General features: G+C 36.8%; 3 protein-coding genes across 5 annotated transcripts; 1 reads left to right on the top strand and 2 right to left on the bottom strand.

Annotated features, from left to right (window-relative positions):
* Positions 1-3,450: 3,450 nt before the first annotated feature.
* On the top strand, positions 3,451-5,473 carry LOC144664215 (ATP-dependent DNA helicase PIF1-like). The gene has a single exon (XM_078525325.1). It carries the CDS (start codon positions 3,548-3,550, stop codon positions 5,471-5,473), a length of 1,926 nt encoding a protein of 641 aa, XP_078381451.1. The 5' UTR covers positions 3,451-3,547.
* Positions 5,474-9,432: 3,959 nt separating this feature from the next.
* Positions 9,433-14,239, bottom strand: LOC144663569 (uncharacterized). 2 transcript variants are annotated; one of them, XM_078524569.1, is made up of 3 exons: positions 14,102-14,239; positions 12,677-12,779; positions 9,433-11,651 (listed from the first exon to the last, which is right to left on the bottom strand). In XM_078524569.1, exons 1-3 carry the CDS (start codon positions 14,156-14,158, stop codon positions 9,919-9,921), a joined length of 1,893 nt encoding a protein of 630 aa, XP_078380695.1. In that variant the 5' UTR covers positions 14,159-14,239; the 3' UTR covers positions 9,433-9,918. The 2 variants fall into 2 exon arrangements, with proteins under 2 accessions (XP_078380695.1, XP_078380696.1); XM_078524570.1 differs by having other exon boundaries at positions 9,433-11,639.
* A 4,728-nt stretch (positions 14,240-18,967) lies between these two features.
* LOC144663588 (homeobox protein ARX-like) lies at positions 18,968-23,537 on the bottom strand. Of its 2 annotated transcripts, none has more exons than XM_078524605.1 (3): positions 21,471-22,180; positions 20,824-21,068; positions 18,968-19,894 (listed from the first exon to the last, which is right to left on the bottom strand). In XM_078524605.1, the coding sequence occupies exons 1-3, from the start codon at positions 21,484-21,486 to the stop codon at positions 19,403-19,405; spliced, it is 753 nt and encodes a 250-aa protein (XP_078380731.1). In that variant the 5' UTR covers positions 21,487-22,180; the 3' UTR covers positions 18,968-19,402. The 2 variants fall into 2 exon arrangements, with proteins under 2 accessions (XP_078380731.1, XP_078380730.1); XM_078524604.1 differs by lacking the exon at positions 21,471-22,180 and adding an exon at positions 23,183-23,537 and having other exon boundaries at positions 18,972-19,894.
* Positions 23,538-25,635: the final 2,098 nt, after the last annotated feature.

Raw genomic sequence — 25,635 nt, 5'->3', positions numbered from 1 at the left:
TAATAAAAAAAATCGTAACCAGACAAAAAGTGTTAGAACAAGAAAAAACATCATCCACACATTCACTAGACTACTATATTGAGCAATTCGATCGAGATATAAAGGAAGGTCCTTATTACATTTGTGTTGTCTGCAATAGGCTTTTGTACAGAAAAACTGTACTAGAATTTAAGAAGGACAAATACAACTCCAGCTGTTGTTTCTTTACAAGTGTCAAGTCGTTCAATGGAAACATGTACATTTGCAACACTTGTCATATCACAATGAAAAAGAAAAACAAACTTCCATGTCAAGCAGTGCACAACAACCTTGCTGTTTATGATGTACCACGCGAGCTTTCCATTTTGGAAAAACTTGAGCAAATACTGGTTTCACAACGAATAGTATTTCAGAAAATCATTGTGATGCCAAAAGGTCAACAAAGAAAAATCAAGGGGGCAATTTGTAACGTTCAAGTGACTTGTGAAGAAACATATAATGTTTTACCACGGCCACCTGATAGTTCTGGTATAATTATGATAAAGCTCAAGAGAAAACTGCAATTCAGAGGCCATGTTTACTTTCAAGCAGTGCGACCACAGGTGATACTGCATGCTCTCAGCTGGCTTCAAAGGAACAACCCGCTGTATCAAAATGTAACTATCAATCTTGAAAACATTGATCCAGAACTATCATGTCTTTGCATGTGTAAACAACAAACTGCATCGAACATTGCAAGCTCTCCCCAGAGTGAAACTTTAGCTAATGATTCTTGTGAGGGTAATGATAACGATTGTGAGACGCAATACGCACAAGACAGAAAAGATAATGCAAATAGTTCTTAGAATGGAACATCAGCTAATGAAAATTATGGGGATTATGATGACGATTGTGAAAGAGAAGACCCGCTAAATGAACACAGAGCAGCAACTTGTGAAACGTGTATACAATCCATTATCCCAGATTACCCTGTAATATTTGAGGACCAAGGAAGGGCTACATCAGCTGGAAATGAAATATTTGATATCGCTCCTGGCTAAAATAAGCATCCAGTGTCTATAATGACTGACAGATATTGTGAGGAATTAGCCTTTCCAGTTCTGTTTCCTAAAGGCAGATTTGGGTATAAAATGGACAGAGAGGAAAAACTAACACCTGTCAAATACTTCAATGCGCGTTTACTTCATTATAGCGGAAGATTTGCAATGAATCCTGAATACCTTTTCTTTGCACAATTTATTACTGAGCAAAAGAAAGTTTCAGATAGCATCAACATTGCTTTAAAAAAGTTACATGGGCAGCCAGTTACAGCATCACAATTTAGGTCAAACGAACCTTTTCTCAAAAATATGATATTCAAGGACCAAGCATATCTTTTTCTCAGAAGTATCCCAGGTAGTCCACCGTATTGGCAAAAGTTTATGTATGAAGCAATAGCAATGGTACAACAACTAGGAATCCCGACATGGTTTATGACTTTGTCATGTGCTGATCTTAGATGGCCTGAACTTTTTCAAATACTGTCTCGTGTTAAGGGAGAAAATTTGACAGAAGAGGAAATTGACAGTTTGTCGTATAATGAGAAATGTTCTTTGCTTAATCTTAATCCCGTTATCGCTGCTAAGCACTTCCAGTATAGAGTAGAAACCTTTTTCAAGGACGTATTACTAAGTAACGCAAACCCCATTGGAAAGATTGTATATTATGCGCTTAGGATTGAATTTCAAATGCGAGGATCTCCACATTTGCACTCTCTGATATGGACTTCAGATTGTCCTGAGCTAAAACAAGGCAACGAGCAGGCTTACATAAGATACATTGATGAACATGTACAAGGAAGTCTTCCAAAAAGGGAAAACGATTCTAAGTTGTATGATTTAGTAAACCTCTATCAGAAACATACTCATTCAAGAAGTTGCAAAAAGTATAGGAATATTCCATGCAGATTTAATTTTGGCCAGTTTTTCACGGACCACACAGTTGTCTCCAAACCACTGCCACAAGACATTCCTAACGATGAAAAAGCAATGATATTTGAAAAGCGTAATGAAATCTTATGTTCTGTAAAGGAGAAAATCAACGAAAACTTAGATCCAAGTAAGTCTAATTATGATTCAAGCATAACTGCAGACGATTTATTGGCTATGTGCAAAGTTTCCAAAGAAGACTATAAGTGGGCTTTATCAATTAGTGCTGATACCGATTTTGAACTGCATATTAAAAGACCCATTAACAGTTGCTTTATTAATAATTACTTTGAAGCTGGAATAAAAGGTTTCCGTGCAAATGTTGATTTACAGCCTGTTTTTAATCACTACAAATGCATAACCTACGTTTGCTCATACTTCTCTAAAGATGAGACCGAATGTTCCCAAGCTATAATGAATGCAGCAAAAGAGGCTAAAGCCGATAATTTGAACATTAGAGAAAGCTTGAAAAAGGTTGGTGCAGCTTTCTTGTCTTGTAGAGAAGTTAGTGCTCAAGAATGCGTTTACAGATGCATGCCTGAACTTTGGTTACGCAAGACGTTTCCTCGCACAGTCTTTGTAAATACTGGCTTACCGCATGAAAGATGTCGAGTGGCAAAATGTCAACAAGAAATCGAAGCTCTTGAGGAGGATAGTACTGATATTTTCATGTCAAATATAATCGAAAGATACAGCGATCGGCCTAATATTGTTGACCAGTTATGCTTAGCAGAATCCGCTGCATACTATTATAAAGACTACAAACAAAATCCTGATGAATTTAATGATGTTCAGCCAAATGTACTTTCTGACCAATTAGTGGAATCAAACCATGTTTCTAATTCTGAATCAATTCTTCCACCAACAATTAAGCTGATTAACGCCCAAGAAATCATGAAACGTCGAAAGGTGAAGGCTGTTATAAGATTCCATACACCAAGCAAAACAAAAGGGCCCGAAAAATTTTATCACCATCTACTAATGCTTTACTTTCCATGGCGAAAAGAGAGTGACCTTCTTGGTCGTGGTGATCAGTTATATTTAACCAAATTTCAGGACCCGGTAGTTAATGCTAAAGTAGAGACAAACAGGAAAATGTTTGAACCAAACGCTGAGGCTGTTGATATGGCGTTACAAATGTTAAGTGAAAATGCAGTGAGAAATATTCAATCATATGATGCTATTAATGACCAAGAAAATGATGATGTATCAACAGAAGCTACAAATAATATCGATGAATTTGATCAATACGATGAGGAATTACCTGAACAGATACTAACACTTCCAGAAACATGCCGAACATACCCAGAAATTACTTGTTACAACCAGCCATCTGCTATTACAGACGATGAACTGCGAAACTCTGTAAGAACTTTAAATGTAAAACAGCGTTTTACGTATGACATTGTGTTGTCTTGGTGCAGAAAGATGATTAAAAAAATGTAAACTGCTTAAATAAACAAAGCATTAAACCAATACACATTTTTGTAACGGGTGGAGGTGGTGGTGGAAAAAGCCATTTAATTAGAACAATTTATCACACTGCTGTGAATACATTTAAGTATACTGCACTAAATCCTTCTTTACCAGCAGTTCTCGTAATGGCCCCTACTGGCGTTGCAGCTGTAAACATAAGTGGTACAACTGTTAACACAGCACTAGGTATTCCAAAAGATACTGGAATTATTTTACCTCCACTGCCAGATCAAAAGAAAACGTTGTTGAGGCTCAGTTTTAGCGAGCTTAAGCTTTTAATAATTGATGAAATTTCAATGGTTTCAAACAAGATGCTGTTGCATATCCATCAAAGATTAAAAGAAATTTTTGGAAGTTCAAGCTCAGAGATGTTTGCTGGTATTAGCATTATTACTGTAGGTGATTTACTTCAGTTACCCCCTATCAAACAAAAACCTATTTTTTCTAGTTATGCTAATGACACATATAATTTATCACACCCGTGGCATGAATTTAAAATGGTGGAGTTGGATCAAATTATGAGGCAGAAAGGTGATCAAGCTTTTATTGAGCTCTTAAACAGATTGAGGATTGGAAAAACCACAGAATCCGACATATGCATTATTCAATCTAGATCGGTCGACGTCAATGACACAAACAACTATCCTTCAAATGAGCTTCATGTATGGGCTGAAAATAAACCTGTTACGGAGTATAATAATAAACGCCTTCAAGACATTTCCATGCCCTTTCATGTCCTTCAAGCAATTGACCAATATCCAAACAATGTATCAAGGAATGAAATTGAAAGAGTTCTTTCAAAAGGACGCTCTTATACAGGTGGCCTAGATTTTGAGGTATCTGTTAAAGAAGGGGCTCGTGTCATGCTAACAAACAATGTCGATATCTCTGACAGACTCATTAATGGCCAGTTGGGCACTGTGGCTCGAATCTTGGTGAGTGAAATTACTCAGAAGCCCACTGTTGTGTATGTTAAGTTTGATGACGAAGATGCAGGTAACTTGATTATTGAAAAATCTGCTGATGTCTTTGCTATAGAAAACAAAGTTGTTCCCATTAAACCAATCTTAGCTAAAATAAAGTGTAACCCAGGGGAGCGTTCATCTCCAGAAATACAAAGATTGCAGTTTCCGTTAGCTTTAGCGTGGGCATGTACCGTTCATAAAGTTCAAGGATTAACTTTAAACAAAATTGTTGTAAGTTTTGAACTGCTTAAACAAAGGTCCTTTAATTACGGGCAAATATATGTCGCTTTGAGTCGTGCAACTTCTCTTCAAGGTCTTTATGTCCTTGGAAAATTAGAACACAAACATATCAAAGCAGACCCAAGAGTACTCGAAGAGTATGAGAGACTGCGAAACACATCACTTCTAGAGGAGAATGCTAATTTTCAAGTACAGGAAAATGATCCTATTATACCTATTGTGCTGTTAAATATCAGATCGCTTCGAAAACACAGTATTGACATTAAATTTGACACTAAAGTTCTCAACTGTGATATGTTACTCTTAACGGAGACTCAACTGTTACCATCTGATTCAGACAATGATATCCGAGATCTTCTTTATCCTTTCATACTTAACAGGCAAGACAGCAATGATAGATGTTCAAGCCTAGCTTTCTGTAACAAGACAACGGTGCTGATCACTGAAAAAGAGTACCTTCCAGTAATAAATGCTTTGATGTTGACAACAGTTTTTACTAAACGGAAGAATTGTGAAATAAAATTTTTGTTCCTTTACCGAAAACAGGCCTACAATGTACATGATTTTGTTAATAACCTTAGCAACCTCACGAATATGTACACAGTTGATGTAATACTTGGTGATTTTAATATTAATTACCTCGCTGAAAAAGAATCACACAATTTAAAGACTGCGTTGGAAAGCACGTTGGGATTTCAACAAGTTGTGAACAAACCAACATTTTTATCAGGAAGTCTTCTCGATCATGTTTATGTCAGGACACATAAATTCAAAACTGTGGAAAATACCATCATAAGTGTTTACTATTCAGATCATGATGCAGTTAAAATCTTCCTCTATTTATAACGCAAACGAAATTCAAAAACAAAAATCCACCAAAAAACAATAAAAAAAAAAACACGAAAATATCATTTAGTATGAGTAAATATATTGAATTTAGTCCATGTAGTGAATATAGTGAATTTGGCCAATGTAGTAAATAAAGTGAAATTAGCCAATGAAGTGAAAAAAACTGAAATTAGCCAATGTAGTGAATATAGTGAATTTAGCCAATAAAGTGAATATGGTGAATTTAGCCAATGTACTGAATAAATAGTGAATTTAATTATCCAATGAAGTGAAAAAACTGAAATTAGCCAATGTAGTGAATACAGTGATTTTAGCCAATGTACTGAATATATATAGTGAATTTTACCAATGTAGTGAATGTAGTGAATTTAGCCAATAAAGTAAATATATAGTGGATTTAGCCAATGTAATGAAAAAAATAGTGAATTTAGCCAATGAAGTGAAAAAACTGAAATTAGCCAATGTAGCGAATACAGTGATTTTAGCCAATGTACTGAATATATATAGTGAATTTTACCAATGTACAGTGAATTCAGCCAATGAAGTGAATGTAGTGAACTTAGTGAAAAAAGTGAATTTAAACACCGGCAAACAACAAAAATATACGTTTTCAATGTATGAGGACGATATGTCCTCAACACCTCCGCCTGGTGCACAGCAATCAATGCTGTGAAAAGCTAGCAGTGCATGTATGTCTGACAGACACCAAGCCCTACACTATCATAAAGGTAAGTTATACTTCAATTTGGAATTTACAGCTGTTACAATCATCCTAAGCTTTCGCTTCCTATAAGGTTTTTCATTATGTTAAGTTTTGAAGTAATATTATATCAAACACAAGAGACAGTGTTTCATGGGGATATCTAAACAAGAAAAAAAAAAAAAACCACCCCCCAATTTTTTAAAAATAGAGGTGTTTGGATAGCGATGAAGCACTGTCTCGAGTGTTTGATTTATCAATCTCAATCGAAACAAGAACTAAGTAAGTAAACGAGTAAACCGAGAAATTAAATTGTAAATATCTATGCTAATTAAGACCTCCTTCACGGTTATGATTTTCTTTGTTTTAACTTGCTGAATTATTAATAAGTTGGAGAACATTATACATTTACTAATGCCACGATTGTCCCCAAATAACACAACTTCACTCTTAAGTCAAGATCTCTATATTTCTGCAACACAATTATCACAACCATTTTAATCTTAAATAAATTTAGAAGCCTCTCACTTACTCTAGTTATTTTGGTTCTAAAACTTAACTGGATCTTTCTCTGATTTTATTCAGTTGCAGGCCAAGACAATACGTCGATCACAACAAGTCAAGTACACAAGAATCATAGGCAACATTTAACAAAATGAACCTTAATATGTCGGGAACAAACGGACATCTCAGTTTGGCAAAGAAGACTTGCATTAGAAAACAGAGAGATACTACGGATTCTGACTCAAGTTAATCACCTGATCTTACATTTTACGTTTACAGAATGATACATCACAGTCAGGGAGTAACTTGGACATAAAACAAATAAAGTGAAGACAAAGCCCAAGAACAAGCTGCCATCGTGCACTGATACTTGATACCTTAGTGGAATTCCACTTCTTGCTTCAAACAATTTACGTTTGGTTTAGGAAAAATGTATTATATTTTTAATCAACATATGAACAATGTGAAATCGTAAACTTGTGCTTTAAAAAGAAAAGTCTTCAGTTTGTTAATTCTGCAACTAAGTTGGATTTTTCCAAAGCCATGGCAAACAATGTGATTTGTCCAAGCATGGACAAACAAACCACAGACTTGTGTGTTACTCAATTAAATGGTATGTTAAAAGTTTTTGCTGTACTTGCCTAATCAAGTAGTTAAACATTAACCGCCGGTTTTAAGCTTTAAGCTTTAAGTTTCTTGTTTTATTTGACGATCAGCGCTCGATTATGCGTTGTTAAAGCGGTACGTGGCTCTTTCGCGTGAGAAATTCAGACGCCCTTAATAGATTTAAACGGAATTCCTCTGGTACATTTGACTCAATTTATCACGTGAAAAACACTTTGACGCGAAGTTGAGTAGATCAGCTCTCGGATCGTGCGATAAGCGAGCGTTCGTAGTACGACTCTTCTCATCGTTTTCAGGATCCTGCGAAACATTTTCATCATCTACTCATCAGTTACCGTCAGCAAATATTGTATTACCTCGACTAAATACTGAGCGTTTTAGGAATAGTTTTAGTAATAGGTTAGATATAAGATATAATTTAGCTGTTAATTCTTAGTTTTTACATAGTTTTTTTTTTTAATATAATTGTCATAATATTGTAAGTAATTTTTAATTTTTATTCTTATTCCTGTATTTAGCTCTCTTTAAATATTTTTACTTGTACCTTTTGATATGTATTTTATCAAATAAAATAAAGACACTTTATTTATTTGTGATTCAGAAACGCCCGCGAAACGCGAGTTTTCGTCGGCCATTTTGGTGACACATTATTCACTTCGCAGAAAGTGATCAATGCTCATTAGCCCGAGATAGCGAACCAATCAGATTGCTTGAAACAGCAAGATCACTGAGTGTGTAATAATTACCTCCAAGGATCTGATTTAGCTTTGTATTGTCACGGAAAGGTAATGAATTTCTTTACAATTATTAACGTTTTTAAATAATTTAAGGTAGGGTAAACGTATAAAGTGTTGTAGATTACTAGCAAACGCTGTAAAAAAAAAATACAAAAACAATAATAACATCTTTCCCTTACCAGTCAAGTTTCAGTCGGACGCCTTCGAAAATCTCATTTGGACTTTTCTGACAATTTTGAGTCCAAGAAATTGGTGCAGATTTAAACGTCCTGAGCTGGCACAGAGCCTTATGGGACGAAAAAATACTCGCGAATATTGTAAAAAAAAAAACATTGTCTTCGAGAATCGAAAGAGAAATTAGCCGTGTTCAGACAGTGCGGTGCATACCGTAAATGATCTAATAAACGCCCTCACCCAAATAAACGCCTCGTATCAAATAAACGCCCCCTTATGGTGTGGGGTTTGTATTATAGACGCTCCCTCCCCCAACAAGAATCGCCTCAAGAGCCAAGGTAACGCCCAATAAAGTAAAATCACGCAATTTAGTTTCTTGCTTGACTCGGACATCAAAGAGGCCAACATGGTTGACCCCAGTGATGATGAAGACTTCGACATCGAACTACTAACGACATCCGGGTTTTGCATAAGCGCAGAATAGATTAGTCTCCTACTCACAAACTCTGTTTTCTATCTTACTCCGCAAGCAAACTACGCGTGTTATTTGTTTTGATGAAGTTGTTACAATTAAAGTGAAATTAAGATAAACGCCTTTCTCCAATGAACGCCTCATATCTAGTAAGCGCCCCTCGTAGGGCCCCTAACATTAAATAGACGCCCGGCGTTTATTAGATCATTTACGGTAGGCAGGTTAAGTTTCGTACTACTTGGGAACCTGTTTGAATGTAATTGTCAGGACTCAAACATTAATGCAAAATATGAATTAAGCCTGAGATAGCTTATTATTCAGACATTTGACAAACACTGTTAAAAAAAATAAATGCACACTGAGTTTAATTCCATCTCTGCCAGTTTTACATTTTCCACAATAATTATCTCTTCAACATCATTTCTGCTTGAATGAGCTTGTTTTAATTTTGTTTTTAAATTTTTTTTTATCTCCTCTGAAGCATCTGAAGACAATAAGGAAATTTTTAACAAGGCTTGTCTTCAGGTGATCTGCCAGGGATTTTTGTTTCTTTTTTACAAGTACAAACTAAACGTTGTTGGTATATTTTTACTTGTTAAACTTTTGGTTTTGTTTTTCCTTTTGCGTTTGAGTATTTTAATGATTATTTAATTTTTTTGAATTTATTTTTGTTGATTTTGTTTTGTTTTGTTTTTTCTTAGTAGAGTTAGTGGTTAGTAGAGTTAGTGGTTTGTGGTTAGTAGAGTTAGTGGTTAGTAGAGTTAGTGGTTTGTGGTTAGTAGAGTTAGTGGTTAGTATAGTTAGTGGCTTGTGGTTAGTAGAGTTAGTGGTTAGTCGTTAGTATAGTTAGTGGTTTGTGGTTAGTAGAGTTAGTGGTTAATCGTTAGTATAGTTAGTGGTTTGTGGTTAGTAGAGTTAGTGGTTAGTAGAGTTAGTGGCTTGTGGTTAGTAGAGTTAGTGGTTAATCGTTAGTTACTAGCAGTGCATGCGATTTTGAGAATTGCAGGGTTCAGGAACAGTAAGGGTTCGAAAAGTCAGGGAGTTAAGGGTAGGGTCAGTAGAGTTAGTGGTTAGTGGCTATTCGATGGTTGTGTGGGTTTGGGGAATTGCAGAGTTCAGGAATAGTAAGGGTTGGGGAATTCAGAAATTTGGGGAAAGGTATATTGCTAGATACGGGGGTTGGGATAATGGGAGACATTCATGTAGTGGGTTGAAAAATTGGTATTGTGGGTTAGAGAAATTGGGAGGTTTGAGGATAGGAAGCAGAGACGTGCTTGGAGTCAGATTGATGACTGTTATCCTCCACTGCTTCATTTCTACACATTTCATCCTTGGAAACTGCAGGATCAGCAGCCTCTTTACTGTTACAATGTCGTCTATATTTACGTAATGGCTCAATGAAATCTTTAGGCTGCCTGACAGACTCATCTACGTTCTTTTCCGAGGTTCTCTTCCGCTTCCTTTGCCCTGCATTTCTAGCCTCGGCTGACTCGTAAGCATCCAGTAAAGAAACCTTACTGCATCCGCTGAATTCATTTTCACCCTTGTTTCCGGCTTGTTTGGCAGCCACAGCTTTAGACGACTCGTGTGGGGAAATCTTTCCAACGGGCATGTTGATGTAACGTGCAAACAACTGTGACACTGCCAAGCAATGGTCACTCACTTTACAAATTACACAACTGCATTCATTAACTTCATTTTCACCAATGCCAATGGCCTCTAGCTCTTCAGTAGCTACAGCCTTAGATAACTCGTGTACAACCAGTTTGGAAGCCTTTTCAATGGGCATGCCGACGTTGGTAGCAGAGGATCCTGTCACTGCCAAAAAATGGTCATTCATTTCACCATTATCAAAGGTGACCCCACTGATTTCGTTCTCACTAATGTAGCTTGTGCCTTCGGTACGTACAGCTTCAGATGACTTGTGTACATCCGGCGTGGAAACCTTTTCAATGGGCATGCTGATGTTAGTAACAGGGGACCCTGTCATTGCCAATGAATGATCACTCATTCCATCATTATCACAGGTAACCTCACTGATTTCATTTTCACTGGTGTCGCAGATGTCTTTGGTAGCGACAGCTTCAGATGACTTATCAACAGGCATGTTGATGTAATGTGAAAACGACTGCGTCACTGCCAACCAAGTGTCACTCATTTTACAAATTGCACAACTACATTCATTGATTTCATTTTCGCCAAGATTAAAAGCTTCTTCGATAGCAACACCTTGAGTTGACTCGGGTACCTCCCGCGAAGAAACCTTTACAATAGGCACGCTGATGTTAGAAACAGGGGTCCCTGTCACTGCCAATGAATTATCACTCCTTTCACCATCAAGTGAGGAACCTGTTTCAGCTGGCATGTTAATGGAAGAATTTGCAGGAATAGAAGAATCTTCAATGCTTAAAAGCCTTCTGCATTTTGTTAATGGCTCAGTGACATCTTTAGACTGCTCTTCATTGACGGAGTAACTATTCTTCAGCTGCACAGATTCGTCCACGCAGTGTTCACAGCTTCTCTTTCGTTTCCTTTCTCTTAAGGTTTCATCTTCAGATGACTTGCGTACATCCAGCGGGGATAACGTTTTAATGGGCATACTGATGTTAATTGCAGAGGACCCAGTAAGTGTCAAGAAAATGTCATTGCCTTTCCCAAAGTCATAAGTGACTTCATTTATTTCATGGTCAATGAGGCTAAGGGCGTTTTCAGCGGCTACAACTTCGGAAGATTTTTGTACATCATGTGAGAAAACCTTTTCATTGGGCCTGCTGATGTTAACTGCAGACGTCCCTGTCATTGCCAACATATAGTTACTCCTCTCACTATCAACACAGGTGACTTTACTTATGTCGTTCTCGCTCGTGTAAAATGTTTCTACAGTTGCTACACCTTCAGATGACTCGTGTGCATCTAGCGGGGAAACCTCTTCAACAGGCCTGCTGATGTTACCTGCAGAGAAAACTGTCTCTGTCATTAAATGATTGAGCAATATCATTAGGGCGTTCAGTGATTTTACTCTCACTTTCCAATGTTATCTGTTTCCTCTGGTTACGGAATAACCAGGTAACATTGGCAGGGAGAAAAAACCCTCTCACTAGGCATGCTGATGTTAACACTCACTGGTCCGCCATATTGCATTCTACAGATGTATATGGGCCACGTTTAAGTTTTGTGTTATTCAATTAAGCCCAGTTGTGCACCCATTCCATGTGAAAGCAGTTATATGGTAAATACAGTGCGATCAATATCCACGACGAATTGCCGCATCTCATCAACGACACAGAAAAACTTTCTGACCCATCCTCCCGATTTGTGCGCATGCACAGAGTAATTTTTTTGTAATTGCAGCCAATCAGATTTGTCAGATTTAGGAATGAACTTTTGAATCGCGGACTCCCAGTGTTAGAGCCAGCCAGCGGTCTTGATCCTTGGTGGCGCAGACCAGAAGGATTGTGGATTCTGGGGACGAGAATGTTCCTTGCCCAAAAACCATCCCAACATTTGTACTTTTGCGTTTGCCAGACAAAACTCTCAAAAAGCGTGATACTTATGGAAAGATAGGCAAGCCTTCAAGCTTCAAGTGGCGCTCTGAGTGGGATAGGGATTATTTAGCTCGTAACTGGCCAAACAATGTCAAAAATATCTAAAAAGTGCGATTTTTTAAGTCACCCAGGAATCACAATACAAAGGAGTAAACTTCCCGCCCAAATAACCATTTTTAAGGAGCCCTCGAACCTCCCAGTAACTTTAATGAAAAGTGATACCCCTCCACGCCCCCCCCCCCCCCCCTACAGCCCTAACGACCATATTCTCGAGCTTCTGTTTTCTTATTCAAACTTTTTAGCCTTCGATGGTTTTTAATAAGCTTTAAGAAGTCAGGATTCTTCTGTATTTTTATTCATATTTGCTGCCAAATAATTTTATGTACTTGAACTTGCAGATATAAAAAGCCATAGATTAACACCCGCCACTAACTGAGGACATACCTCTTAAGCCTTGCCAGGGCCTCACTGCTAAAGCTTTCTCGGCCTCCATATGCATAATGTTGTTACTCATGAAAGCTTGTTCTATTGTTGCAATGGAACAATGCTGCAATGGAACACACGCTATAATGTATTACAATAACATAAAATCTTAGTATCTTCATCATAATAATAAAAAAAAAACTTGTGCCACGTTTTCAATCAATCAGAAGTAAAAACCAAAACAAGCTTGAATTGCTTGCTTACATCTTTGAGGTGCCGCGCGATGGGGTTTTGTTTTTGGACTCCTGATCTAGAAGTGTATATCCATTTTAAAGACGCTCAACGCGGGAAAACGTGTGTTAGCTAGTCGTAATGGATTTAGTTTTACCTCTGATTGTCTAAGTGGCACGAGATTTTTAAAAACAACTTGTTAACTATAAAATTATGCCATAAAAACAAATTCCAAACCTTTTTCTTTTTTTAAAAAAATAATTGTTGAAATTTTAGAATCTGCTCAATTTTCTGGATTTAAACGGCTAAACGTTCGTCTCAATTTCAGTCGATCCCGAGTTTTCAGAGGCGGTATATTTCAGTAAAACTTTAGAAAAACACGTAAAACCATTCGTAGCAAAAATAACTCAGCGCAAATTTGAAGCTTTCTCTTACCGATTACTTCCTTTTCAGATGTTTTGGTTGTGGTGTCGATTTTTCTTTCCTTTAAATCATTATATTCATCCTTTCAATTTCGAGTTTGGAACAGGTAATTGAATGGCCTTTTAATCATTCATCCCTTTAATCAGAACTCAAAATTTGGATTTTAATTCAAATCCGAGGTCAGTAGTACAGTATCAATTATTGTGTGACCGCTGGTGCCCACCAGTGAGCGAGCGAGCGTGCGTGCATGCTTTCAGAGGGTATTGTTAGCTTGTGTGTTCTTGTTGCTTTGCTTGTGTTACACGTGCATTTACATAAGCTAAGGGTGTGCGCATGCATGCATGTTTTGCGTTTGTGCTACGTAGTCGTAGTAAGCTTAGGCGTTTGCGTGCATGTACTGCTCGTTTAAGCTTGCGAGTGCGTCTTGCTTTTCACATTAAATTATCTTTAAGTTTTAATAACGTAATTGGTATATTACATATTAAGATATTTGCTTCCATTTGATTATCACAATTGTTTCGTCATTCGGTTGACCTTTCTCCCAATATTTGCTTGCGATACATTTAAACTTCAAGGGGGAAAACCTCGATCTTTTTCTGTTTCACTCCAAATTGTTAAAATGTCAGAATCGGTATAATGTTCCGCTTGTGAGTGGTTGAAGTTCGTCCAAAAGCCAATCCCGAGTTTTTTCCGAGGAGGAAGATTTTTATGCGCGCGCACCACTACCGAAACAAATTGTAGCAAAAAACTAACTCATCGCAAATTTAAGCGAACAAAAAAGCGTTTTCTTACCTCTTTCGCCGATGTTTCCTTGATAGGGGTTTCTGTTTTTTCCTTTGATTCATTCATCTTGTTGAAATTTCAACGTTCGTGTCGCGAATTGACGACTGTCGAGAGCGGCGAAAAACACGTCTGCACTCTGCGAACACTTGACTGAAAATGAACAATTGGTAATGAGCGCGTGTAATTAACACGTCACAATCAAGAGACCAATTACAGAGCAACTAGCGCTCGAAGTAAACAAATTAATTAAGGGCAATTAAATCCTGCGAAATGACAGAAAAAGACAAGCCAGTTGCAGCTAATCGCATTTTAAAACAAGCACATTTCGTTTAGAGAATTAATATATCCTTCATTCTGTAGTTATATTTAGAGTTTCGGCTTTTTATTTGAGTCGTTTAACCTGTCATATCATGACTTGAAAAGTACTTATTAACTTTTTTTGATAGTATGGTTAACATCAAAACTTGGCATCATTATCATCATAATAAAAATTGTGCCACTTTCTGAACAAATCAGAAGTAAAAACTAAAACCAAACTGGACTTGCACGCACTCATTTTGAGTTGCGACTTAATCCCTTAAGGTGGCCCGCGGGCATTTTTGGTCTGACAGGTCCCTTTTTAAAACGCGTTTTTTATAAGCAAAACATAAAACGATTCTTTAAAAATTTTAAAGCCTGACAGAAGAATGCTGAAATAATCTAAAATCATAAAAATTGAGGCGATCAAGCAAGCTTTGTTATAAGCGATTTTCTGAAGCTTTCGTTTTTAATAAAACGCGATTATATTTTAAAATGTCACTGTGAATTTTTTTTTGTAATGACCTCAAACACGTTGGCAAACTGTTAAAGTTCACTAGCTTTCACTTACAGCTAGTTGCGTGAAAATCCTAACTGTAAATTTTACAAAAATGCGACTCGTTGATTTTACTTTAAAAACTGCTCTATTATTCTGCTCACCTCAGCTACCGTGTAAATGTGATATCTATCTTGACCAAATACCCACCCTTTTTAAGGCCGATATCACTTTAAACTTGTGAACAAACGATTAAAAGATCGGAGTTTTGCATCAAATCTTAGCAATCAATAAAGGTGGACGATTTCACGCCAAAATATGGAGAAGGTCACGTGACCTAATTTGCATATTTTGACATGCCAAAATGACAACAATTGATAATCCATGGATCTGGCAAAATTTGATGCTGCTACAACTAAAGCTCCAGGAGAGAGACCACCCCATCACTTTTGGGGCGAATAACTAGAGGCCCATGCCTTAATTTTTATGAGTGTGTGTTACTCTTTCTATTGGTAATGTATATCGATATCCCGCGGTCGAGAACATCGGGGGCAAATTCATCCTAGTTCCCAGGCGTTCCCTTCCCACTCTGCTGCGATGTATTTGGAGCGAATATCATGACGTCACCGAATGACCTGTCCGCCTTAATTCCTGCCAACCCGTTCCCAGGCCCTTACGTACACCTCACGCTGGTTCGAAAAAGGAGGAGAACACCCAGGGACTCGACCGCGGTCAAACGATATAAATATGTAAAAAATCAAGAAAAGGACTTCAAAGATAAGGTTCTAATTTTTACTATTCAAAGATCGATACTTTACCGGTATTTTGTTGGTTTTCTAAATTTTCTGGACTTTTACTAAACAAGTTCTGCGTCTTTGAAAACAGGTAAATACGGACTTGTCGGCGCCATTTGTCTAAGCACTCGGTTCGGTTGCGGAGCATTTAAAATGTAGAAATACTCGCCTATATGAGGGAATGAAAATATATTTACACCCAACAACTGTCAGTCACCTATCCTTTTTCATACTTGCTCTTCAATATAAACGAAATTCCCCGAAAATAGCAAGAAAAACTGCCTGAGACGTTTGACCGCGGAGAACCCAGGGAATAGGCTAGGGCATATTAAGTATTTTTCATAGGCTGTGAACGCAAACAGAATTTTAAAATCTATTTGCGTTCGCAGACAGTATTTTTAAAGGGTTGGTGACAATTTTTGAAATTTCCTAATCATTTTATTTAGGTGAAAAATAACAACACATTTTACACCTGCCTAGGGCGTTTTTATCGGTTATTTTTTGGAGAATTAAGAAGTAGTGGCTAGCCACCAAATCTAACACCCCCCCCCCCCCCTCCCCCCCATAAACCAAACATTGTGAGTCTTTTGTAAAGTAATATTAAGATAGCGAAAATAAAAGTCCTGCATCTTTGGAAAATCGACTTCGAAGTCCATTTTAAATGGTTATTTTTTTCATTAAGGACACAGCAATTATTTTCTTCACTTTGATGGATAAAATGTCAAAAAAATAGGCCATTATCAAAATCGATTTTAACGCTCCTTTTAATAGACCGACGTATTTTACGACTGAGCCATTATCGAGCACAACTTGCCTTCTAACAGAAAGTACAATGTAGTTTTGGCTCGTGTTGATTCGACATCGCTGTCATTCATCTCAAGACATGCACAGTTGTTAACCCATTGAAATAAGTAAATTCAAACAAACTTAAACAAGCCTGCTAAACATCTTTAACTTCCGTTATTAACCTGAAATCGCAGTGGGCGGGGAAAATGTTCTTGTTTTGTTCAAAACAAAACAAGCTCAAGAAGCATATTGAATGAAATAATGAAGTGAGCGCGCGCTTTGTAAAGTTTATAAAAAGAACTTGCTTTGTGTTGCGCTCTGTTGGAAAATAAACTTTGTTTCGATTGAAAAAAAAAACACACGAATACGTTCATTTGTTTTAGCGTGGCTATTTTAAGTTTCCACCTTTTTTAGATAGTGGTTTTCCACTTGTTAAAACAACTGAATTAAATTACTTTTTCGAGTTTTTAGTGAAAATAATTTTTAAGAAGATAATTTAAGAGGAGTCGGTATTAATTACACGAATTGAAAGTAAAATGTGCTTACAGCTTGTTCGCGGCGTTTGAAAGAAACTGAAAAAGAAAACCGCATCTTATTGACATTCCCATATGAGACGAGAGGATTAATCTACATGCAATAACACACTTATGTACTTTTGAGTCAGTAAATATGAGTTAGATCTATTTGGTGTATTATTACCGATAACGACATGCACCATTATCTCTTGTAGACTCGACGACTGGAGAAAAAAGATAACTAATTATTCTTTTTAATCGTGCTTTTAAGAGCCATATCAAAGATTGGTTTAAAGAAGTGATAACGAAGGATAAAAGCAAGCTTTAAAATGTAAGATCAAATAAATTCAATAAACTGATCTGTTTACGACACGAACGTTTATACAATTTAACCCCTTAGTTTAAAAATATTGCTTTTCCTTATTAAATACCATATGTTAGCTTCAACGAAACGTTCTTGCTCTTAAAATTTTATTTTTCCGCCTGCTTCTCAATATAATAATATTAGTTGGGAGAAAATCGGTCTTAGAATTTAAAGGTTTACCATCGAGCTACTAAAATTCGACAGAACTTTCCAAGACATTTGAATTTCTTAATTCAAAACAGTTTTATTTTTTCTCTAAAATGTATTTTTCTTTTGATTTTATCTCCTGTGGTGTATCTATAACCTTTTGTGGAAAATATTGAATACGAACAATACATAAAGATTAGCAGAAATGGAAATAAAGTTCAGGTCACGTTTGGTATACTAGTCAATGACAAAAGGATGCGGTAAAGACCAGTTTTAAATTAGCTTTCTTTATTTACTAAGCATCAACTCATACGAATTAACAGATCTGGTTATAAATTTCAAACGTTAGTTTACTTTAATAATACTTCAATAAATAAATCACTTGACTCCCTAAACGAGCTCCTAGAATGCTCCCAAAAAATTCATGCAAAATAAAAGTCAAGAATATTTCCAACGCTACAGATGTTGCTTTGGAAAACGTTTGTGTACTTTTTATAAAGTCAACTAAAAATGTTTTTGAGGCATTCTTGATCATACAAAGCGAAATATCTAAAAGAAAAATCGGAGACACTCAGGCGAAATGAGCACCGCCGATTGGCAATAGAATTTCGATTCGTGTGCGGTCAAAACATCCAATGCGGATCTTGGTTAAGCTTTTGGAAGGGGTTTGGGGAAGGCTTTTATTTGGAGGCTTTTATATTCGAGGGAAGTTGCGATAAGCGGTATGAAAAAACCTCTGAAAATGAGCTGTCAAGGATGAAATAAATATATACGGACTATTAGATTTACAACGGATTGCGAGCGAAGTTAGAAGTAAATCTTGTTTGGTAGGCATCCCGTGGCTGATGAATACTTGCACGAAATAAAAACGTTTTACACATGTGTAAAGTATTCTCCAATTATAGAACCTTATGTCCAGATATGATAAGGCATTTATTGTGACAAAAACTTCTATATATCACTAAAGGTTTTTTATCTGCTTTCAACTTCAAAAAATTAGCCACCTCCTATTTCTATTTGAATGGGAACTAATGTTTTCATCACAGTAAAAAAGAACTTGAAAGGGGACTTATACCTGGTTGTGCTATACCCGGGGATATGATATACCCGGGGAATGCCTTATACCCAGATAATGATTTATTCCCAAGGAATGGCTTATATCCGGGAAATGGCTTATACCCGAAATATTTTTGTGTTAGCAAATAGATGTGCATTATAACAGGGGAGCTTCTAAGCGGAGAAGGGGATTGGGGGTAGGGGATGAATATAACATGTATAAAATGTATTGATTTCCACTAAGCAAGTTATTTTCATACAGGTTACAATCTGACAATAAAACACATTCTTCTATTTCTATTTTTCGTCATTTAGTTTATAATTGTGTTTCTTTTCGTCCAAGACAGTTTCTTTCTTTATCCTCAATATATGTTCTAATCGTCTGTTCTTTGATTATTAAAATCGGCATTAACTGAGTTCAGATTTTGCAATTTTTTGCAAAGTTATACCTAAGAGTCAAGTTTTATTTGCATCGATAAATTCATTTTAACCGACTGAAAGCTTTTTATCTTAAAAACAAAAGAGGCTAAACAAAACTTACGGTCAATATAAATTTATTTACAGTTAGGTAGCTGTATTTGCCTTTTACATTGTCTTAAAAAGTCAGATACAATCGATATAGCTTCGATATGTAGACACTATACATTAAATTACAAATTCAGAAAATACTAAAACTTTCGCGAAATTTTCTGACATGCAGATAAAATATTGTAAAATCCAATATTCATCTATATTCGAAGTTTTTAACGCTCGGAAGAGACGTACTTTATGACTACCAATGAGCTAGAAAACTAAAATGTATCTCGTAATTTCCGACTAGCTAGAAAAGAACTTTCAACTTCGTGTGGAAGTATTTCATTTTCTGCTAAGAATCTGCACGATGTTCATCTGATGTTCTTTGGCACGAAGGCGAAGAGAAGCAATGCTAGAGACTCGATTGGTCTCCCTTGCTATTCCACCCGAATGCTCCGGTAGGACATCCAATCCCCGACTTCCCTCGTCAAGTCGGAAAGGAGGGGCTACAAAGCAAGTACCCCCTGTTGGAGGTAACATGCTGCAGGAACAAGGGCATTCACGTGGGTCGGGGCACTGGGGGCGTAAAACACTCGGAACTGCGGAGCGATAACACTGCATAGGATGCGGAGAGGCCGGATAAAACGAGGAACAAATATCCCGGGTAGTGCCATGTCCTAGAGCCGAGGGGAACGTCACCGGGTACGACGTATTCGGGGAAAAAGGCTCCTGGTGTAGCCACGGGTAAACCATTCCATGCCCTGGGGGAACGGCACCAAATGCACACAGCTTTTCACGCTTTCTCCATTTTGCTCGTCTGTTCTGAAACCAAACCTAAGGAGAAACAAATAAAAAATCGTTAAAACCCTTTTTCCTTCTCTTCTTTGCTTGATCATACATTTTAAACACCTTGTTCACTTATCGCACCTTCCTTTCGACAAATGAAGATTTAAGATGGTAAATATCTTGTGATGCATTTATAATAATAAATATATCATGCATTTGGAATCGAATATATTTCATGGCTAGACTTCAAGGCTCGCTTCAGTTTCGAATTTCCGACATTTTTTAAAATCAACTGATGGTCACTGATGCCGAAACGAAATACAAACTTAATTATCCGAGCGGAAATCATATGAGTTATAATAAATAAACTAGTTTCATAGTTTGCTGAATCATTGCGTGATGTCTGAAATACGAAGATGCGTTGATATTTTAACGGCTTGTGCTTTAGAAATTATCAGTGTTTGTTATTTTATGAAAAAAATTAAAACAATAAAAAAGCACTTCTGAGGACGATAAAAAAGATTCGGCAGGTACGCATCGCCGGGTTTATTCATGAAATCCCTTGCCACCGAAAACAAAACGTGCTTAGTTTTTAACCCACTAAATCGCGACAATCGTATCTTCAATTTGGCAATTTAAGGTTCAACACATAACGTTTATCAACACTAAATTCGCGTCAAACTTTGCATTAAAACGCTTAAAACATCACCAGTTACAAATCGAGAAAGACCAAAGAAAATTTGACAGGGCTGTCAACTGATTTCAGACCAAGAACGATGGCTTTTAACTACGAAAGCATACTTAACAGCTTTGCTTACGTACAAACTGATTAAGTCTTAAATTGAGAAAAACGTATTCAGTCGTTTCAATTGTTTTTTAAATTGCGAATTTAAACTCGCGTTTTAAGCCAGCGGATAGCAAGTGGATCTTAAATAATTTTTCTTGGTTTAAACACAACAATTGCCATGTGATTTTACCTGAATTCTAGCTTCTGTTAACCCAAGTTTTGAAGCCAATTCTTCACGCGCGAATACATCTGGGTACGGTGCCTTATCAAACGCCCTTTCCAATTCTTCTAGCTGATATTGACTGAACGTTGTACGATAGCGAGTTTTCTTCTTTTTCGCTGTACTTGAAGCGTCCTCAGTAGAGGAGTTTAATTCTGTTTCGTCTTCTTCTCCGGGAGTCTGCGGATCATTCGCCTTTTCTGGAACGGTACTCTCTGAAGGAACATAAAAAATATATTTAACACAAAACAGAATGAGATCTGCTATAGAGGGAGCAGTTACAATTTTGGGGATTTTGAAATTACCTCTAAGTAGTTAGTAATAGATTATTCTCGAACTTTTCGTTATTTTAGATATCGTCCGTACTCCCTTCGCAGGCAGAAATTTCTACTGATCTAAACTGAGCGAATTACTCGTGTTTTACTCAATCTGTTAACGACTTCATCAGTTAAAACCCATTTTACTCCTTGCTACTTCTTTGTGTGGTACCAACTTAAAAGACCCACACTGAAGTTAAACTACCTCTATATGCTGTTAAGTTGGAATTGTTTTAACTGAAACAGCTATTAACAAGTCGCCTTGTTAACAAGCTTATTAATCACGCGAGAAGAACTAACCGGAGTTCAAATTCATCCTTGCCTCGTGAATTCAGCACAGTTCAAAACCACTTTTCTCGATCGGTGCCGACTAACTGCCCCAAACAGATGGAAAATAGATTTTATACGTTTAGCAGGCAGGCTGTCTAGTTACGTGATGGACCAAAGTTATAAAGTTTCGAGAGCTTCATTTTAATATTAGTGAATTGCCCAATGAAATTACACGCTTCGGGTCAATAAAGATCTACTTTAATTTAGCATACTCTGGGTTCATTCTTTGCCATATTGTCGGCGCATTTTTTTTTTTGTGAAGCCTTTTGTTTTAGACTAAAGAAAACAAACGCAAAGGGGCAATTTATTAAACATTCGTATTGTTTACTCGAAACGCCAAGACGCAGCAAGGTAGATATGAAGTTATTTTACTTAAGGTCTTTAAAATTTACTCGAATTGGCAAGCGGCGCGCTAGAAAATAGCCCCAGCAAGATCTTATTCAAATAGCTCGACTTTTGTATAGCAACTGAAAGTAATAAGTATTCTTTCATACAAATTGATGTAAATTGAATTGAATATTAGCAGTTATTAAGTTCAAGATGGAGCCAGCTGGTTGCAGAAATGGACGTCCTCCGTGTTTAGAGCCACAAAAATACTCATTTCAACGAAAGACCACTCTAAATTCTCCTTTGTTGTAGTTTAATTTCGCATCTTTTTTTCCTTTTTTCTCTTTTTTGGATCAGATATCGCATACATTCCGACATCAATTTGCACTCTTCGCAGTTTGTTTTGCCCTCAGCCGAGATAAAGTTGACCAACTTCAGTGAAAAAAAAAAGAATAATAAATTTCAAAAATGTTAAAATCTACTGATGCAATACAAATTCTCGCATCATTTCGTTATAACAATCAATACAATTTTGCGAAGGAGAGAATTGTTCTTGAACAAGCTAAAATCAAAGTTAATTTTTTCCACCACAAATGCAAGAAACTGTTAATGAAAGCGCATCGCTAAAAAATAAAGTAACTATAAACTCGATTAAAAACAGTCCGCTAGCGAACCACTCGAAATCAACTAATGGCTGAATTTTGTGTTCTATACTCAGGCTATTATTATTAATGTTTTCAGACAAAACCCATCTACATGTGCCAAAAAACTATTATGATATTTCTTGTCAGAAAAAATAGGAAGCGATAATAAAATTGTGACAGTCTATAAAATAACAAGCTGGTCGAAATGTCTGGAGGTAGTTTCTTTAAAATGTGCATGAATTTCGACCAGTGACCGTAGATGCCTTAATTCTTGTTAAATGCCCAAAACTTTGCTGCGATTTTTTCGCTAAATTTGCGGTGTCGTTTGAGCCAAATATATAGAGAATTTAAGAACCGCGTGTTCGCTCGAACTTTGCGAGTTGAGGAGACAATTTATGAAGTCTAAGTGCTGCTTGTGTGAAAAGAAAGCGCAGCTCTTAGCCGAGAAAATACTCTTTGAAAGCCAGGTTTTCTGTATAATTTATGACAAAGTTGTACATAATGAAGAGAAAGAACAAGTACGGGAACCGAATGAAATTAAAATAACTGCGAGTTTTGCCATGAATCTATACATCGATGAGTTAAGTTTGCAGTTAAAATTACCATTCTTCCTTTTGGCATTGATTCCGACAATTTTTTAACTTTCTTGAAATGAAAAGAGCAACAGTCTGTCAATTTCGCGCGTTTAGACCGGCAACGTTTGTATTTTACCTTCGATTTGTTCTGTGTCCTTCGCATTTCTACCGCTTGAATCCTTGATCGAGTCAGGCTCGCTAGTAAGACCTAAGATGCCATTTATGCTATAGGAAACGACGCCATGCCTTTCCTTGGAGTTAACGTGGTCGGTGTTTCGAGCTTCCATTTTGCTTCGCGTCAACTTTGCTGTCACCAGCTTGTCCTACAAGTACTTGGCTTCGCTGAAGCGCTGAGCGTTTTCTTTCATAATGAAGCAGAGTTTAGTTAGTCTTGCATGAATGGTAGACCCGCAGGGTGTATAATAACCCTCACACAGTGACCGACCGGCTAAATTAAATTGCTATTATTAGCAAAGGGTTCCTTGCTTGGCGGTTTTCTTTGGGGTAAAAATTGGCTTTTCAGGACCAATCAACGCATTTATCCGCGAACACGGTTATTAGCAAAACATTCATTCAAGTAAAATATAATTAGAATTTATTAACATTAATCCCTATCTAGATTAACATAACAATCCTATAGAACTCCAATAAAGACCTAATTATATCAACATTAAACTCCCTTTATGAGATACGGCAAACGCAATTTATGCGAACTGTGCTTCAGGCGGAACATTTTCTGAGTTGCCTTTGATTTGCAACTTGGTCGGCGTTTAACATTTAAACGACAACTCCGAAACTCTCACAATATTAAGAAAAAGAGACTTTCAGCTGTGTTTTGCGACTATTGGGTGGCTTCCTAAGCAAACAACACGGAAAAAAGGAAAATTCAAAATAATGAAATTTACACATTTTTGATGAGAAGTAATTGGTCATAATTGCCGCCATCTTGTGAGTGTCGGGCGAAAAAATCCTTTTAATTAACACTGCCTTTCTTCGCCTGTCAGCCACATCAACAAATATTTTCGAAGTTATCAAGCTTTTAGAGTACATCTAAATAACTGCTTGAGTTATCGTTTGAGATTTAAGCATGTTACCGCAAATTACGCTGACTTATCACCGTGCGGCATCGCTAGGTTTACACCTTTAACATAGCCACTTGAAAATGTTTCGAAACAACGGAAACTTCCGCAGAAACGAGAACGGTTTCAAGCGTTCCAGAATCATCTTCAATCGAAGTTTTTAGCATGACTGCGGTCTGAGCAACTAGAAAATCAATAAAAACCCGCGAAAATTGTCGCCAAGTTTTTGTCACAAATATTTTGGATCAGTGACCTATTTAGAGATCATAACATTTCAATTGCAAAATTTAATTTGAAACAATCAAAATTTAGTTTTGTCAAGTCGCTACGGATGTTGAAAAATTCGTCTCGATTATTTCATTACCGTCCCAGAGAACGGCATCAAAAGTGATAAAAAAATATTCATTCGCTTAAGACGTAGAAATGAAACTTTTAACGTAGATTCCACTCTTAAGCACTTGCCTTTGCAAAAAAAAAGGAAATTAAACCAGGGTAGCTTAAGAGAGATTAATGCAATTAAGACTGTTTATCGGGCCGGTCGAGCCGACTTCGTTAGCTCGCGAAAAAAACTGTCATTTTTCAGGAAATGAAAAGAATATGCACCAACGGAAATTCATTTGGGATTAATAGTCTTAAATTGGAGGGTTCTGGCGGGCGTTGGAGTGAAATTTCCAAAACAGAAGGGAGTTGAGTCTTTAAGTGAAGTGTTTGCGTGTTTTTCAACGGCTTTGTAAATGTGATTGCGCCGGCATCGACGCAAAGGTTTAGCGTTTATTGTCGAGTTCTTCACCGACCTGTCAAAATCTATTGATGTGTAATTAACCTCTTAATTAATATCATCTCCTAATTAGAAATGATTAGAACAGGCGAGAAGCCGCTCGCGTTAATAAGATGTTCGTTTGAGCAATCGCAGGAAATTATAAACAAACAAAAATATTCAAAGCAACAACACCGCAAAATTTCATTCAGAATTTGGGTAGCGCGCGACCTTACTGATACGGGCAAACAAACTGAAGTTTATTTGTTGATATATCTTCAGATATTACCGAATTTGAACTCGCTTTCTTCTGTGTGCTTGAAGTGGGCACTCATTATTTCGTGGACTAATTACTGTTTTCACTAATTAGTCTGTCTAACGTGCGACAAACTAATTGTTTCAATTGAAAATCTTTTATCCGACTAATTCCACTTCAAGCGTGGCCGCTTGCCTTTAGGTTATAACAACCTTAATCTTGCTTAGTGTGTTTTTAATAACTTGCACCGTTGGAAAAACTGAGCGGTCAAATTTGCTTTATAATACATGAAATATCTACTGTCATGTAGTATTTTAACTATCTTGTTATGTTTTTTGATACATTTTTCATTTTCACAATGCGCGGTTCAACCATAAATCTACATTTAACATCAATAAAAATTTCTTGGTCAGTTGCCTTTGCCTCGATATTTTTTTCTCAACTTCGGTGCACTTGACAATTTAGTATACAACCATGAAATTACATGGTAATTAAAA

Source organism: Oculina patagonica, chromosome 8 (assembly GCF_052425735.1).
Source record: "Oculina patagonica isolate OP01 chromosome 8, crgOcupat, whole genome shotgun sequence".
NCBI classification, from domain to species: Eukaryota; Metazoa; Cnidaria; class Anthozoa; order Scleractinia; family Oculinidae; genus Oculina; species Oculina patagonica.
Note: the sequence above shows the minus strand (reverse complement) of the source record. Positions and strands in the feature narration are given on the sequence as shown.

What these genes read in the sequence shown, in the direction of transcription:
- LOC144663588 (XM_078524604.1), bottom strand. Translation starts at nt 23,333, where the DNA reads ATGGAAGCTCGAAACACCGACCACGTTAACTCCAAGGAAAGGCATGGC. An exon ending in GGACACAGAACAAATCGAAG is followed by an intron (nt 21,069 to 23,182) that starts GTAAAATACAAA and finishes ATGTTCCTTCAG; the next exon opens with AGAGTACCGTTCCAGAAAAG. An exon ending in TAACAGAAGCTAGAATTCAG is followed by an intron (nt 19,895 to 20,823) that starts GTAAAATCACAT and finishes GTTTCTCCTTAG; the next exon opens with GTTTGGTTTCAGAACAGACG.
- LOC144664215 (XM_078525325.1), top strand. Translation starts at nt 3,548, where the DNA reads ATGGCCCCTACTGGCGTTGCAGCTGTAAACATAAGTGGTACAACTGTT.
- LOC144663569 (XM_078524569.1), bottom strand. Translation starts at nt 14,158, where the DNA reads ATGAATGAATCAAAGGAAAAAACAGAAACCCCTATCAAGGAAACATCG. An exon ending in AGGAAACATCGGCGAAAGAG is followed by an intron (nt 12,780 to 14,101) that starts GTAAGAAAACGC and finishes GTTCCATTGCAG; the next exon opens with CATTGTTCCATTGCAACAAT. An exon ending in GCCCTGGCAAGGCTTAAGAG is followed by an intron (nt 11,652 to 12,676) that starts GTATGTCCTCAG and finishes TGACAGAGACAG; the next exon opens with TTTTCTCTGCAGGTAACATC.